Below are 16,551 nucleotides of genomic sequence, written 5' to 3' on the forward strand. Positions count from 1 at the left end.
GAGTATAGAGCGTAGCCACTACTGCTGCTTCTGGTGTGTACTACAGCCTGCATGGAAGAGGGGTAGGAGAGCTGCTGGAGGGGGTAAGTAAAGATGGCTTTTTAAGTTTATTTTTCTTGATTGACTGCCATTTTAATTATTTAATATTATGTGATGTGTCTGCTTTTTTTGTTTGAGCAACAAGTATAGCTTTGGTTTATGTTTATTTTATTTATTTTTATTTATTTATTTATAAAAGTTTCTATACCGTCGATAAGACAAATCATCTCAATGGTTTACATGGCATAAAAATGTCAAATAAGTGTTCTGTTATAAATACAGACTTCGTTATTTTCATTAATGCACAATGTAAGTTAATTGTGTGTGGAGGCGGGGGGGGCGGCATAGCTGACGTTTCGCCTAGGGCGCCTAATACCCTTGAACCGGCCCTGCTGAATGCCCATTTCCTCCTTGTTGAGTGCGCAGCAGGGGAGGAGGGAGAAAAAAATGTCTCCGGTTGGCAGGGGCCACTTCGGCAGAGGCCTGTCCCATGGTGGATCACAGGCAGGGGCTCACGGCCACCGGAGACAGATTCCCACTCCCCCTCCTCTCTCTCTGTGGCACAGGAGACTCCTGATGGAGGAGGGGATTCTAATTTCACCCAGCGGGGGCAGAGGATGGATAACCAGGAGGTATTTTCCCCTGGTATTTTTGCTCCTCATGCATAAGGCCTTCCTGGCAAGGAAGGGACCAGGGGGGAAGTGTCCAAAGGACAGATCGCTTCATCCCATGGGTAAGAAGTCTAAGTTAGGGTCCTACGGAGGGTCCGGAGATATTCTGAGCTGCCTGGGACTGCATCGTGCAGATTCGGAAAAGGATCCCTGAGATGTGGAAGATGAGCTGCAAGAGGCGGATCCAGATATGGATATGGCTGCAACGCCCAATGCAGACCCTGATGGTTCTAAGGATGACCTTGATCCGGATGAGTTTCTGATTTCGAGGGGGACGATCCTAGGGTGGTCTCTCTTTTTTTTTTTTTAAGAGCGGAGGAGCAGCGGCCCCTTATTCCCCGGGCTTTGGAGGAATTGAGGATTAAGGTGAATCTGGTTCTGGACAGACTGTGGGGTCCTCAAAGTGCCTTCCCATTGCCAAAGAAGATCCAGAAGTTGGAGAACCTAAGTGGGACTTCCCGGAGGCGGGTCTGAAGGTGGGTAGGACTATGGCTGAGCTTTACCACCTGAGGGAAGAGACTTTGTACCTTCTGAGGGTTCCCAAAGTGGATGTGGCGGTATTGGCGGTGACCAAGAAGACAACCGTTCTGGTGGCTAGTGCAAGTTGGAAATCCAGCTGAAGTGGATGTTTGAGTTGCAGACTTTGTCCTGCAAGGATTGTTTTTGAGGACTTACATTGACAAGGTTTCCTCCTTTTTGCTGAAGGTGGTGTCCTCATTTCATCTTAATCAGTCAGTGGAGCTTCTAGGGTTTCCAGAATGGTTGAGATTCACCGCGGGACAGGGAACTACAACTTTCAGACGTGCAGCAGATCCTGTTGCAGTATTTGGAGGTTACGAATAAGTTTCTCCAGTCTGATCACCATTTTGTACTTTTTAGGTGTAGTGTACAGAAAGGAGACAAGGTCTCAGAGGCTACCATCTCTCTGTGGCTTAAGGAGGTAATTTGTTCGGCTTATATTTGTAAAGGCCACCAGGTGCCTGTGGGACTTGGAAAGCATTTCACAAGTGTGCAGATGGCATCCTGGGTTGAGTGTCAGCTGCGGTCACCCCAGAAGATTTGTAGGGTTGCAGGGTGGTCCTCGATTCATACTTTCACCAGACGTTACCGATTGGATGTAAGGGTGCAAGACGAGGTGTCCTTTGGTTAGAGTGTTCTCCATGTGGGGGTTTCGGGTTCCCGCCCTGTTGAGCGGTGCTTGGCTATACCCCATTTGTCTGGACTGATCTGGGTATGAACAGGAAAGGAAAATTGATTCTTACCTGCTAATGTTCGTTCCTGTAATACCATAGATCAGCCAGAGACCCACCCCGTCTATGCCGAAAGACTGATTTTTCCCTGACATGTTTTTCCTGCACAAGCTTTTCTTTTTTGGTGCTGTTTGGCAGTGTGTACATAGTTTTCAGATACGTTGGTTTAGATGTGATAGAGCTCCAGTTCAAGGGGGTTTCCAGCCCCACTGTTGTCACCCAATAGAGGAGTTTAAAGATTAATCTTGGTTTGGGTACAGGTCAATACTGAGGGGGACTGCAGGTGGCACTCTCGGATATGTAGCAGTGCCTCAAAGTTTTTGTTCTCCTACTCCATCTGCTGGCAGGGATGCAAAACCCACTTGTCTGGACTGATCTGTGGTAATACAGGAACAAAAATTAGCAGGTAAGAACCAATTTTCCTTTAAGCAATTTTAGTTTTGTCTATCATGATGAAGTAAGTTTTTGTGAGTGTGGTACTTGTTGTCTTATGGCTGTTTAATGTCTTCTTAGCATCAGTGGAGGCCTGTACTCTAACTGCTCCCTTTTTGGCTATAATTGTCTAATTTACTTGGGGCTCAATATTGAAAGCGCGTCTAGTGCTGGATAGCCAGATAAGTCACTTATCTGGCTATCTTTTAGCCAGCCAATTAGTTGGCGGATCTGGGCAGCACTACTTATTCAGTTTAAGTTAACCGGATAAGTAATGATATTCGTTCTTATCCAGTTAAGTTAATTGGATAAATTAGATCAGCCATAGAGCTGATCTAACTTAGCCAGATAAGTTAAATCCGATTAAGTAGCACCTTGACCGCAGATATTCAGCGGCATAGCCATGCCGGTGAATATCCCTTAGAACTTTAGCCAGATATATCATATCCAGCTGAATATCAGGCCCTTGGTGTTCAGCTCAGTGATGCGCCACAGCAGCTGGAATCTAATGTGCATTTGTTGCTTGGTTTACAGATCCTTGGCATGGGCTCAAAGCGCTTGTTAACGCTGACCCACAGGGCTCAGGTGAAACGCTTTACTCAAGATCTGCTGAAACTTCTCAAGTCCCAGGCCAGCAAGCAAGTTATTGTGCGAGAATTCTTACAGGCTTATCATTGGTTAGCATGTCCTTTTTTAATTTTTAACATTCTGTAACTTTATGCTACTGTGTTAAAGTCCCTATAATGGAGATAATTTTCAAAGGCACTTCCATACATAAAACCTGATTTTATGTGCTTATGTGCCTCTTTAAAAGTAGTCTTGCTAAGCATGCACAGAACACAATTTTGTACCTATTTTACATGCCTGCTGAACAGGGAAAGTGGATTTGGGAGTGGGATCAGGAAGTCTAGCCTGTTATTTGAAAGCGACCATCATTGTGTTGAGACTTAGGCTTTCGGCAGCTATTTTCCCTACAGCAGCCAGGTTAGAAACCTCTGAAAATGTCCCTTTTGATATTGGATGTCTATGTTGCTTAATTCATAAGGTGAGAACCCTAGCACTCTGGATAACTGTACTGCCCTTGCTGTTTTAGACCCAGTGATGTTTCTAGAAATGCCCATTCTGTCTTGGATCTATTTATTTACTAATTTGTAAGGTATGCATTGCCCCACTTGACCCAGTTTGCAATGTCAGGATGAAACAGTTGTTATGGGTATTTAGCAAACTATATATAGCATGTCTTCTCCCACATATATATTTTTCTGGTTGATTTGTTTGATTTAAACAGCAATAAAATCACAGTCGGAGAGGAGCTTGAGGAAGAAATAGCCTCTGCTTCTTTCTTCAAAATGAGGGTGGTTTTTTTTTTTTTTTTTTAACTTTCCTTGCTGTAACTTAACCTTGTAAGTAGTTTGCACAAAGTATGTTCAATCCCTGTTACTTGGGGTCTGATCATACCCCAAGTAATAGCATCCTGGAACTTGGGTGTCTGGTTTTCATGTATTTCAGAATGTCTCAAATGTTTGGGCGGTATCTCTTCCTTGATGATTTAATCTCACTTTTTCCTTCCTGATACCTATATTCTGTGATAATTGTTGATGACTGTCAATGTTCAATAATTGAAAAAGGTGGGAATAGGTTTGCATAAGCTGAAGATTGCTTTCCTGGTTGTAAAGATTTTTCAAGGATGTATTTTGGTGACCCTTTTTCAGTTCATTCTGTATGTTTGCTTTGCTTCTTGTTGAAGGTGTTTCTCCAGAGATTGGGATGTTACAGAATATGGTGTTTGCGACTTGGTCGATATTCTATCAGAAATTCCAGATACAGCTATCTGTGTGTGTCAGCAAGATAATGAAACTGTGATTTCTATCCCAAAAAGAGGTGAGCAGAGATTCTTGACATGTTTACAAACACTAAAAAAAACAAACAAAAAAAAAAAAACCCCACCAAATGAATCACTAGCTATAAAATGTTAAGTGAAACGATGCCTTGGGAAAATAAAATGGCAGAGTGTAGGGAGAAACAAATGACTGGTCACTTAAATGTGGAAGTACTTTCTCGATGAATATTGGGTGGACATATTGGGTCTTTCCTTCAGGTAAAGTACAAGGTCGGTTTAACACTCTCCCCTGTTATGTAGAGAAGTAATTTATCTTGGTGTGACCTATCTACTTGCATTCTATCTTGGAAGCAGGTTTGGCTTCTTTTTGCAGAAAAGGTTTTAAATTGTGTTGGAATTGAATATATTGGTCCCTTCTGCTGCTTCAGCAGCAATGCTGTTCCCTGCCTTCTGGGAAACCCGGGATTCCTTTCTGTTCGGCCTGACCAGTCCAGACAAGTGGGTTATATTCCCCTACCTGCCGATGGAGGTAGAGCGCAAATAGCTTGCTAATGTCGCCTTGTATAGGGTTTTGTGCTGACCTTGGCCTGCTAGTATTGTCTGCCTCCAGCAGAAAGTAGGTTAGCATACTCGTGCTTCTGGAATCGGGTATTGGCCTGGCAAAGAGGATTTGTAGAGATACTGAGCATCTCCTGGGGTGATGGGCTTAGGTCTGATCCTCTCCTGGACCAGCAGGAAGCTCTTTTGTCTCAATGAGCATTTCAGTTGCAAATTTACTTCACAAAGGCTTCCTTTTTCAAAGGAGGCCAGTTTCTCTCTGGCCTGGTGGCTGAATACAAGGGATCTAGAAATCGTCATGGATAATCAAGTCACAACCAATACAGGACCGTACAGATGGGTAGCTCACCATTGGACCAGATAGCTCAGGGAATTTGCTGGGCCAGCTGGCCCTCAGGGGACTCCAATCATTTTGAGATGAAGGCCCTAAGAATGACTTTACAAAAGTTTCTTGGACAAAGCAGTGTGGATTCTTTTCAGCAATGCAACAGTGGTGGTAAATATGAATATCACCAGGGGGATACCAGGGGTTCTTAAGTGGCTGAAGAAGTGAGTTCCCTCATTCTCTGGGAGGAAAAGCACTTGTGGGTGCTTTAGGCAGCATATATCATAATAATAATATAGTAGGGGGTGGAGAACATCATCCAAGTGAATTTTCTGAGTTGTTACACCTAGACTTAGGTGAGTGAGCTCTCGCAGGTTTCTTTTTCCTTCATCGTACACAGATGGGGAAAGCCAGTTAAGGATCTAATGACAACCAAAAAGAATGCCAAAAAAGACAGACTTCTCAGCCACTTCATGGAGTGCCCCCTAGTCTTTCTACTATCCGAAAGAGTAAATAACCAATTCACATCTACCCGTTCTAGACCTCTCATGATTTTAAACATCTCTATCATATCCCCCCTCAGCCGTCTCTTCTCCAAGCTGAAAAGTCCTAACCTCTCTAGTCTTTCCTCATAGGGGAGCTGTTCCATTCCCCTTCTAGTGTTTGTGTGTGGGTGGGGCCTCAAGTGGATTAACCTGCCCAAAGTGATGAGGTTTGTTGTCCATCCTAATTCTAGTCCTTACAGCTAGGTCTTTAATTCTGAAGTGGATGTAGCACATATAGGGGTGAGTCAAGGCCAAGCCCTTTTTCAATAAATTTAGTTTTGTATTCATGTACACAAAAAAAGGATCTATGTATAAATTGTATTGTTCTATGCCAAAAAAAGCTATATTTTTCTGTAAACATTATTTATACTCTTTTTACACCTTCAAGAGCGTACCCCTGATGAAATTCAAAGGACAAAACAGTTTGCCAAAGAGGTCGTTGACTTGTTGCGCCACCAGCCTCATTTCCGAATGGCATTCAGTAAATTTATTCCCTCCTACCATCACCACTTTGGCCGTCAGTGCAAACTTGCTTATTACGGATTCACCAAACTTTTGGACCTCTTTGAAGCAATACCAGATGTCCTGCAAGTAAGGATAAAACTCTTCTTTTGATGTCATTCCAGAATTTACCGAGGTGCTGAAATGGGTTTTGTTTTGCGCACTGCTAAATAATAGGTTACATCACATTATGGAAACAGCTGTTAAATCTGCTTTTGGTTTCATTCTTAAAGGGTTTAGGTCTAATTTTGGGAGTTAAGCATTTAAAATTTGACTAGGACTGAGCACCTACATTTAAAATCCTAAAAATGGATGGGAATAGGTGCAGGGTTAGTTGGAGGGGGGGGGGAATGAGTGCCTTGCACTGATTTTCACTATTAGGAAGATGAATTGCAGGTCTGAATTTAGGACCTAAGCATTAGATGACTTATTAACCAAATATTTTTGTCTTAATTTAGGTTGAAAATATTTCTAAATTTAGGCACCTGTTCTGTGTATCGAACAATTTTTTTTTTTTTTTTTAAATTGGCCCGTTTTTGTTATTTATAACCTTTTTTTTTCTAGATATTGGAATGGGGTGAGGAGAAGATCCTTATGTTGACAGAAATGGAACGGATGAAAGCATTAGCCGCCCAGTTTGTTAAGCTGCTGAGGTTTCAGAAAGACAACTGCCTGATGATGGCTGAGCTGCTGACGGAGTATGGGAAAACATTTGGCTACACGTTGCGTCTCCACGACTATGATGTCAGTTCAGTTCCAGCTTTAATGCAGAAGCTTTGCCATGTTGTGAAGGTACTCCCCGCTCCCCTCCCCCACCCCAGCAGGTTTTTCTTTTATGCTTTTTGTTTTGGGGTTTAATTGATGAACCCCCAAGCCTGACTGACTACTGGCAGCGGCAGAAAATTACTAAATGACACACCCCCCCCCTTCACCAAAAAAAAATGTCTGCATGTATTTAAGTATAGCAGGTTTATTCTTGTGTAATATTTTATATTTAAATCTATAGCTTGTAATCACGCAGCCCGTACTTATGTTTTGTTAGTTTGCAGAGATTTTTTTTTTTAATCTATAAGATTTTCCCTTTAAATCTTAAATTATGATCTAAAGCAACTTTGCAAACATTTTAGTACAGTGATCATTTGCAAAATTAATGGATATAAACTTAATTTGAACTTCCTTAATCAGCTTTCCTTAGGTAGCAATATTAGACATGTTTGTTCATTTACTACTACTGTAATATTTAAAATTTCTTTTTAAAAATGTTTTTCTTATCCTGTGAGTTCTCTTAATTGTATGCTTCGGCAAATTTTAGGCTCACAAAGCGATGAAACGATTGATTGTTTACTACTTTGAAATATTCCACCACCATGTTAACTTCTGATTTGCAAAAGAAATGATTTCCTCAGTTAGGAAATAGAAATTCCCTCTTAAGCCCGTTAGACGTCAGAATGTGAATTGAATTGAAATGGTTTGGTTTTCTGCAGGTGGCGGACACAGAATGTGGCAAACAGATCCAGCTGATAAACAGGAAGTCTTTACGTTCTCTGACTGCGCAGCTCCTGGTGCTATTGATGTCTTGGGATGGAGCTGACTTTCTCACCGTTGACCAGCTTAGAAGGCATTACGAAGAGATCCACAGGGTTCCTCTCAATCCATGTGAATATGGGTTCATGACCTTGACAGAACTCTTGAAGAGTTTGCCTTACTTGGTTGAAGTATGTATGTAGTGCTAAGGCAACTTTTTTTTTTTTTTGTACTAAAGTCAGAGTGAATAGTGTGAAGAATCCGTATTGGATAATCCTGTAACGCTTTCCTGCTAGCACCAGCAAATTAAAGTGACAAGGTTGTGTTTTGTTTGTTTTTAATTGGTCACCCTACCATAATGGTGGGAGCAGTGTGCTGGTCATTTCATGATCAAGGGTCCTGTTGTCTTAGCGTGATAAGATTTGAAAGCAAGTTCTGTAGTTGTTTTGCAACCACTTTGGTATCCTGGGTTGCCGATCGTTGGTCACTTTGGGTTGGTATTTGCTTTTTTTTTTTTTTTAGTTCTGTTTTTTGGAGGCAGGGTTTATAGTTTCCTAAAACTTCAGGGAAAACTGTATACTCCATAACCATATCTGTTTGGGGGTCTGTTAATATCGTTTTATAAATCTTGCCAGAAGAGCAGGGAAGGAGGCATTTTATATTTTTGTTCTGACTTTGTGCCAGACTGAAATTTCCGTTCACTGAGCATTTTATAAGGTCTTATTTTGCATGTAGCATATTCTTGGCTCTACTTGGGTTTATAATTCAATTCCTAGTTGTTGTTGCACCTCAGATTCATATTACTGGTGATAGTTGCAAATGTACGATCAGTCAGAGTAGGAACCAGCAGCCTTTTTTAAACAGTCTTTAAAAAAAAAACTAAACAACAAAACTCTTATGTTGGAGATAAAGTGAAAATGTGTTTGGCCCTAGATTGGGAAGGAGCTAGAGAGAGGTCTCTTAGGAATAGAAGTACAGCGACGAGAAATAATTTGCTTAATAGTTTGAGATTTCGTTCTAAGTATTCTGTCTGACCTTAAGTATCGTGGTAGCAGGCGATGGGTACTGGTGCATTATCTTTGGCATCATGTAGAAATGTCTGCTTTGTTAGTAAAGGCCAAGTATGCTCTGCAGAGTGAAAAGTTGTAGGAGGCATCTGTGGTGCGTCCTGTAATTGGAGTACAGGTTTGACGGAGTTTGTGCTCTGTGCAGGTATTTCACAGCGACGTGGCTGAGGAATGTGTGAAGCTCACCACCTTGTATTTTTTCGCAAAGAACGTGCGGTCTCTGCTTCAGACCTACCACTACCAGCAGATATTCCTACACGAGTTCCCCACAGCCTATAGCAAATACGTTGGAGAAATGCTGCATCCCAAATCATATGGCTATAGCAGCCTGGAGGAGATCTTGGGAGCCATCCCACAGGTATTTTATTTTGGAGCGTCTGCTCATAGTTGAGGGTGTGGCTTCTGCACGCCTCATTAGCCCCCGACTTTTGCAACGTTGTCTTCAGCAAACCCCCATTGTTCTAAGAGTTTCTGACTTTGCTTCCTGAGGGATACTATAATTTGCTTTGGTGTTAACAAATGGCGGGGGAATCAAATGTAAGATAATGTGAAAGAAATTAAGTGGTGTTAGCTGATACCTTTTTAGCTAACCGTCGGGCTGATACAGTAAAAATCGTGGGAGAGCGGGCGAGCGCACAGGCCACTCTCCTGTGCGCGCGCGATTCAGTAAGTTAATTTATTTAAATTGGGGCCTGCAGTAAAAAGAGGCGCTAGGGACACTAGCGCGTCCCTAGCACCTCTTTTTGGACAGGAGCGGCAGCTGTCAGCGAGTTTGACAGCCGAAGCTCAATTTTGCCGGCGTCTGTTCTCAAACCCGCTGACAGCCACGGGTTTGGAAACCGGACGCCGGCAAAATTGAGCGTCCAGTTTTCAGCCCGTGGGCCCATTTTTAATTTTGTTTTTTATCTTTATTTTTAACTTTTTTTTTTTTTTTTTAACTTTTGGGACCTCCAACTTAATTTCGCCATGATATTAAGTCAGAGGGTGTACAGAAAAGCAGTTTTTACTGCTTTTCTGTGTACTGCGCCGGCAGAAATTAACACCTACCTTTGGGTAGGCGCTAATTTCTTAAAGTAAAATGTGCGGCTTGGCTGCACATTTTACTTACTGTATCGCGCGGGAATGACTAATAGGGCCATCAACATGCATGTGCATGTTGCGGATGCTATTAGTCTCGGGGGGGGGGGGGGGGGTTGGAAGCGTGTTTTCGAGCGCTATTACCCTTTACTAAATAAGAGGTAAAGCTAGCGCGTCGCAAACGCGAGTCCAAATGCCGGTTAACAGTGCGCTCCACTGTATCGGCATGGTAAATAGTCATGACATTAGCAATTAGCACTAAACCTTTAAGAAAAAAAAAATCCTATAAACTTAGGTTTGTCACATTGCAGCTCCTAAGTAGGAGGCAGATGTGACCTTGCCCATTATTTACATATTCAGTATTTATATATCTGAAGCTGCTTTCAGTATAGCACAATGTCAGGCAGTGGCTGAAGAGAGGGAGACCTGATTCAGGTCTTTTATCAACCACTGAAGGCACTATGTGCTAATCAGTGCTTGGGTGTTCATTTCATTTATTTCTTTGTGCATGACCTGTCCAAAACTGTACAACAAAACACAGCAACAATATAAAAGCCCCCTGTAAGCAGTTGTATGTGACCAAATAGAAGTTAAAATAGGGATCAGGACCGTGCCCAACTTTTTATGGTCTCTTTACTTTCAAAGTAAGCAGACTTGTTTTTGTATGGCAGTACTCTTCAACCTTTTTGGGGTCCCCTTTGGAACTTTTGAGAAGGAGGGTGTGAGGCGGCACCCCCCCCCCCCTACCTCTGAAGAATCTCCTTCCAGCCGCAGACAGACCCCCACATGACCGTTCCTTTCCAGCACCTTGCTGTTCTCGGTGGGTTTGAACTGTGAGATGCCCAAACTCCCGTCCCGCTCTTGCAGTCCCATGGGAGTCTAAACATCGTGTGGCTCGCAGTCTCCGAGAGCGGTGTGGTGACGGAAGGGAATAGCTGTCTGGGGACAGGGCTGTGGGAACCCTGGAATTCAACAGAGCCCAGGTTGGGGAAACACCCCTTGTATGGGAACAATAGGATCATGAACGTCCTGGGGAATAGCCACCCCTCACCCTACCTGGTGTGTGATGTATGAAGTTGATGCATTTTACTGTGAAATTTTGACATGAATATATTTTGTTTTTGCAAATAGGTGGTGTGGATAAAAGGGCATGGACATAAGAGAATTGTAGTACTCAAAAATGACATGAAAAGTAAGTAGCAAGTAGCATGAGTGGACTTGGCCACTTAAGAATACTTGAGATAATCTGCATGCATACACTGATTACTGAAATTTAAAAATCAAACCTAAAACGTGAGAGACACTGAACACTTTGTAACTTTTTTTTTTTTTGACTTTTAACAAAAAGGCTTGTGTCTGTAACAAACGTTGAACACCGGACATTTTTTAAAGAGTTCATTGTCTTTGCAGCTCGCATTTCTTCATCTAGTTCTTCCCCGGCTGATCCTATTGAGGATTACGGTAGCGATCACCTGATGACTGGCAGGCAGGCGGGACACAGACCCGAGTCCTGTGCATCCGTGGAACTCTGTGAACTGGAAACATATGGCACTGGTAATCGTGTGGCCCCTGTAGTTTGCATGATCCATGAAAAATCCTTGTGATTGCAAACCCAGAATTCTCCAGTTAGTCCTGAGTTTATGCATGATCTTGTGGTCAGGTTTTTTGCTCCCTCGGTTAAGGCCTGTAAAGCAGCAGCTGACATGGACTTAGCCGACAAGTTCATTGCTCCTTGGTAGGTTCAGCCAGGGTCAGAGCGCTGACAAGAAGGGGTAGTTAACTTTGGTCTACATGGGTTAAGCCCTCAAAGATGGGGAAACAACTCATTTCTCCTCAATACTGTATTTCCGTGGATTTAATTCTTAAATTTGCCAAACTGAGCAGGCTAGATTCCACTGCTGCTTTAACAAATAAAGCCATAAGAGGTGATAAGTTTGATCTGACACTTCCCTTCTCTATAGGTTGAAAAAAAAATTCAAATCTTAATGCACACATCAGAATCCTTGTATGTACAAACTTATTTACTCTTGCTGGTTTTACAGCTCATCACTACTTTTTTTTTTTTGATTATTATTTTTGATTTCTTGGTTATTGTGCAGGTCCTCTTCAAATGGAAGAAGAGATCCTTTGTCTTAGAAATGCCTCTCCAGTGGATCTCCTCTGTGGTCCTGTTCCTTCCTGCCTTCCATCCCCACAGCTGAGACCCAGTCCTGTAATTCTAGAGTCCACTGACCTCATTCAGTTTGAGGACCATCTTTCGGATCTATCTGGTAAGAGCTAAGGATTTATGTATTTAATATATTTTTATTACACCTAAGGACAATGTCATACTAAGTGGATGAAACACAAGTTAGATGAAAAATAATAAAAAAAAAAAACCAAAACATAATTTAAATCTTGTCATCTTATTCTCAATTAAATGCCTGTCTAAAGACTTATCTGTTTTCTAAAAAAAACCAAAACAAACTTATCATGCACCCTTTTTAAGTTCATCTGTTAATGTGTTTCACAAGATAGGACCAATGATTGACGATGCACGGTTACAGGTTTCCTTGTTTAACACCTGATACTTCCAAAAGCTGTTGCTTGAGGGCCTTGGCGTTCTCACTGGCTGGTACGTTTAAAAAGGTTAGACAAATGAATCTGGGAATTTTCCTGTATAGACCTAAAAACTAACATTATGATTAAATGTCAGCTGGTAAGTGACTGGCAAGCAATGTTAATTGCTTTAGCATTGGTGTTGCATATTCACGTCTGGATGTTTCCAAGACCATATGGGCAACCCAATTTTTGTAAAAGTTGTAAGGCTCGTAATCGAGTTTCGGAAGCCCAATATACAATGAGGTGCAGTAAACTGTCAAGGTGAACACATGCTTACCAAATTACTAAAATCAGTGATCTCCAAGAATGGTCTTAAATGCCTCAGCAATTTCAATTTAAAATAGCCAGCTGATAAGACATTACACAGCCGATGAGAGTAATTTAATTCTTATGTTGAGTCCAAGAAAATGTATGCAAGGAGTTGGAGGGATATTTTGCCCAGTAGTTTTCTCATCCTCTTGGCTGCAGCTCAGTCAGAACTGATCCTCCTATAAGGCTACTTCATCATAAATCTTTCGTGATTACCAGGGGTGGATTCCTCCGTTTTTTTTATATTCCCTTCCCAATTCAGCAGCAACCCTCACCAAGGGGCCACAAACCAATGCTTTCTTCAGAACCTGGCTCATAAGGGCCTTAGATGTGGCCACTAGGTGTCACCATTGAGTGAGGGCTGAGACTGCCTTTCCCCTCTCCCTCTCTTCAGTGGCTGTGAACACTGCCTCTGCAGCCTTTCCTGCTCTGGTAAGCCCAAAGAACAGATGCCCAGGTTTTCTGCATGGCAGTGCACAGAACTTGTCACTCAGCCAGCACACAGCCCCTGCAAGCAGCAGATCCCTGATAGCAGTTCTCCTTTTGAAGCACTGTATTGCAGGAAGTTTGCACATGGGAGCTCCCCAGTCCCCATTGCTTTCTGGGTAATCTCACCAGGACTCCCAAACTACAGCCCTAACCTTCAGCGAGCCTGTTGATCTGTGTCCGTCTGCTGGTTGGTGTGCATAATCACCGTCAGGCCTGACTGTATTAAAGTAAAAGAAATTATATCAGGTAAGAAGTAATTTCACCTTAGACACAGAGCTGGGACTGAAAGGGCTAAAAACTCTACATTAACCTGCCTTCCGTTCACTTTATCGTTGATGTCAAGCAACTGATCTTTGTATTTCGAAGTTGTATAACCCATTGGGTATTTGAAATGTAAAATATGCAGTTGTAAACGCCATTCCATGTATGTCTTCTTAACAGGCATGCCAGTTTTGGCAGATGATGAGAAACCAGAAGTAACTACTAGAGCAGCATTGACGGCTGGCCTTGCAGTACCACCATGCTCATCCTCTGATGTACAAGAGTACAAATTAAACAAGGAAGTTCTGGGCAGCCCATTAAGGAAGCAGAATAGAAGCAAAGTAAAACTGGCAGCAAATTTTTCATTTGCACCTATAAGTTAGCTTTCAATTTTGCTTTAATGTGTAATGACCAGTCGGTACTCTTGGATTAGAGACACAATAGTATATGGGTAAAGTTAACAACATATTTGTTAACTCTTTTAAATTCAAAAGAAGTCTGAGCCATCTCTAAAGGTCCTTTTTTTTTTTTTTTTTTTTACTGTAAACATCCAGGCGGGCTTTTTACTTTGAGGTACCTCCATTTAATGGCCAAGTATCATCAATGGAAAGTACTGTGTGTGTGGGTTTTTTTTATTACAGATTTCTTAAAACACCAGAATGGTGTTCCATAAAAGCAAAAGAATTCTGCTAGAATAAAACTTGATTTTATTTTTCTGTAAGACTCGCCTGTATTGTAGTCCCTCCTTATAAGGTGGTGTGCGCTATAGACTAAGGCTTCCTGATATTATTTCACAGTATTAACTAAAATGCACGTATGACCTGTCTTGTTGAAAAACCTGTTTAGTTTTTGACTGTCACTGCACAGGAATGGAAGGCTGACGTTTCATTTCCTCGATGGAACACATACAAGAAAATGCCGCATTTTAAGTGCGATGATATTTTTTTCTTCAGATGGCTTGTAAATGCACAGATTTATGGGGTTATTTTAGTTTTACACATGTCTGTAGATAAGTGTATGGATCTGTTACCAGGTGTGTTTTAAGCGATGATTGTGATTTTGTGGCACGGAGGAGCTTTCTATGAAGTTTGATGGAAGGGTTTGTGCTTTTTTTTGCTTTGCTCAGTACTGGTTGGGCATGAGTTGGTGTCGTGAATCTCAAGGAGTAAATTTGCATCCAGGTGCATGTATTGGTGTGTGTAGTAGGCTTAAAGCTGAAAAGATTCTGAATGTACAAAGTATGCATTTTAATGCATAAATCATGGATTCTGGAGCAGTGGAGTCAAATGCTTTCCAATTCTGTAGACATTGATGCCATCTTCACCTGAAAAGAAAGGTATCCATGTGTGGAAACGTCGAGGTTATACTGCTTAACCTTGTGTAAGATTTTTTTTTTAAAGCATGTTTAGTAAATGAGAGGCTTACTGCTTGGTGTGACAGCACATTGTCTTTTTAACTAGGTCTGTTTTTATTCTAGTTGTTTACTTCTAGTGTTGGATTTTGGAAGCTTTGTAAGTTTATTGGGTGAATTTTCGTGATGGCTTTTTTAGGAAAGCTCAGCCTTGGAGAAAGTTAACTCAGTAGAATTGACTCTTCTTTTGGGTTGATTGAGTTAATGTCCAGCTACAGGTGACCATGTTAGCCCTTGCTGGGTAAAACCTGGAATTTACAATGGGTTGTATTTGCCAGGCAAAGTGACAGAAATTACTTGTACTGTTGAAAAATCTTATTCTTAAAGGCTCTCTCCACTGGCTGAATGACTGACTGATTGTATATCTTGTCATGCACTAAACAGGCAGCAGATGGGCTCATGATTCATAGCCAGCAATTAAAAAAAAAAAAAAAAAAAAAAAAAAAAGCAACATCATCATGGCTGGGGAAAAAAAAATTAGTTTTAGGATTATAGATTTTGTACCAAAAATCTTTTAAATGTAGCCACATGTGACCAGGATCCAATTTGTAGAGCTTAGGAATAGAGAAAAACTGGAGTGTTTTTCTGAGCATTATGGCTGAATGCATTTCCTCTGCAGACATGGTGTTAGGGAAATCCAGCAGATTTTTGTGTTTAGAACGATTTTAAAGACTTGACGTCCTTTTAACCTTGCGGGTGAAGTTTCGTAAGGTGAACACTACTTGGAAGCAATTAAATGCACAATGAGGGTAATAAAATTAGTGGGACTTAAATTTATTTCATGCAATTTTACAAGACATCTGAAGTCATAAAACCGTATTTGATGCCATAGAGGACAAATGAAATTACTGCTCTGAGCTAGGTTGAAAATTTATGGGGTGGTTTCTGCTGTTTCTGGAGGTCTGCATGTATTTTTCTAAAGTCGGGCACTCTGATAAGTGACTGACAAAGCTAGACATTTTTTTTTTTTTTTTTGGAGAGAAGGTGGTGTTTGTACAAAATTACAAAGAAAATCACACTTCATTTACAACTTTTGGTTTGGGATTTTGTGTCCATGAATACAATGTGGTGCTCATCTTAAAAAATAAATAAATAAAAACCCTGAAGGAATTAGGAGCGAAAGAATGGTTTAATTTTCAGTTTAAGAAAAATGTTTATTGCACATTGGTCATGAATAAGCATTGGCGTCTGCACCGTCTCTTCCCCCTCCCTCTTTTATTTTCTTACTTTTACAAAATGTGTGTTTTCCTGTACCGTCCACTTCTGTTTGATCACTTTTGGCTCAAGTGATGAACTGTGTGCTGGGACCAAACAATTGTCAATAAAACTTTATGAGCAAGCATGTTGCAGACTTCTGTCTTTTTTTTTTTTTTTATTTCACATTTTGTACAATTGCGAGTTCTGAATCTGCTTTATCTTTTTTTGAAGGAGAGTTTGTTTTTCCTTGTGATACAATACTTATGAGTAGCTGAATCTGTTTCATGTGTGGAAGTTTGAATATAAATCCTGCTGCTCAGTTGCAAACTTCTGTGTTTTGTTTTGTTTGGTTTTTTTTTTTTTTTTTGAGGTTCCTGTCGATAAGCAGGCAGGGTTAACCATTACATGTGGGCGATGTCATCCGGTGGAAGGGAACGGACCTGTCTGTCTTAGC

The 16,551-nt window shown here is 41.4% G+C and overlaps 1 protein-coding gene across 3 annotated transcripts in view; it reads left to right on the forward strand.

Moving 5' to 3' along the window:
* MARF1 (meiosis regulator and mRNA stability factor 1) overlaps positions 1–15,357 on the forward strand; it is a 76,599-nt gene extending 61,242 nt beyond the window's left edge. For all 3 annotated transcript variants that reach the window (XM_029576015.1, XM_029576014.1, XM_029576016.1), the window contains exons 18-27: positions 2,927–3,069; positions 4,140–4,273; positions 6,049–6,251; positions 6,726–6,953; positions 7,646–7,876; positions 8,898–9,110; positions 10,961–11,021; positions 11,240–11,383; positions 11,929–12,099; positions 13,670–15,357. In XM_029576015.1, the coding sequence (XP_029431875.1) occupies positions 2,927–3,069; positions 4,140–4,273; positions 6,049–6,251; positions 6,726–6,953; positions 7,646–7,876; positions 8,898–9,110; positions 10,961–11,021; positions 11,240–11,383; positions 11,929–12,099; positions 13,670–13,872 (1,731 nt within the window). In that variant the 3' untranslated portion in view covers positions 13,873–15,357. The remainder of the gene's footprint in view (positions 1–2,926; positions 3,070–4,139; positions 4,274–6,048; positions 6,252–6,725; positions 6,954–7,645; positions 7,877–8,897; positions 9,111–10,960; positions 11,022–11,239; positions 11,384–11,928; positions 12,100–13,669) is intronic.
* Positions 15,358–16,551: the final 1,194 nt, after the last annotated feature.

The sequence above is a fragment of the Rhinatrema bivittatum genome, chromosome 14, assembly GCF_901001135.1.
Source record: "Rhinatrema bivittatum chromosome 14, aRhiBiv1.1, whole genome shotgun sequence".
Taxonomy (NCBI): Eukaryota; Metazoa; Chordata; class Amphibia; order Gymnophiona; family Rhinatrematidae; genus Rhinatrema; species Rhinatrema bivittatum.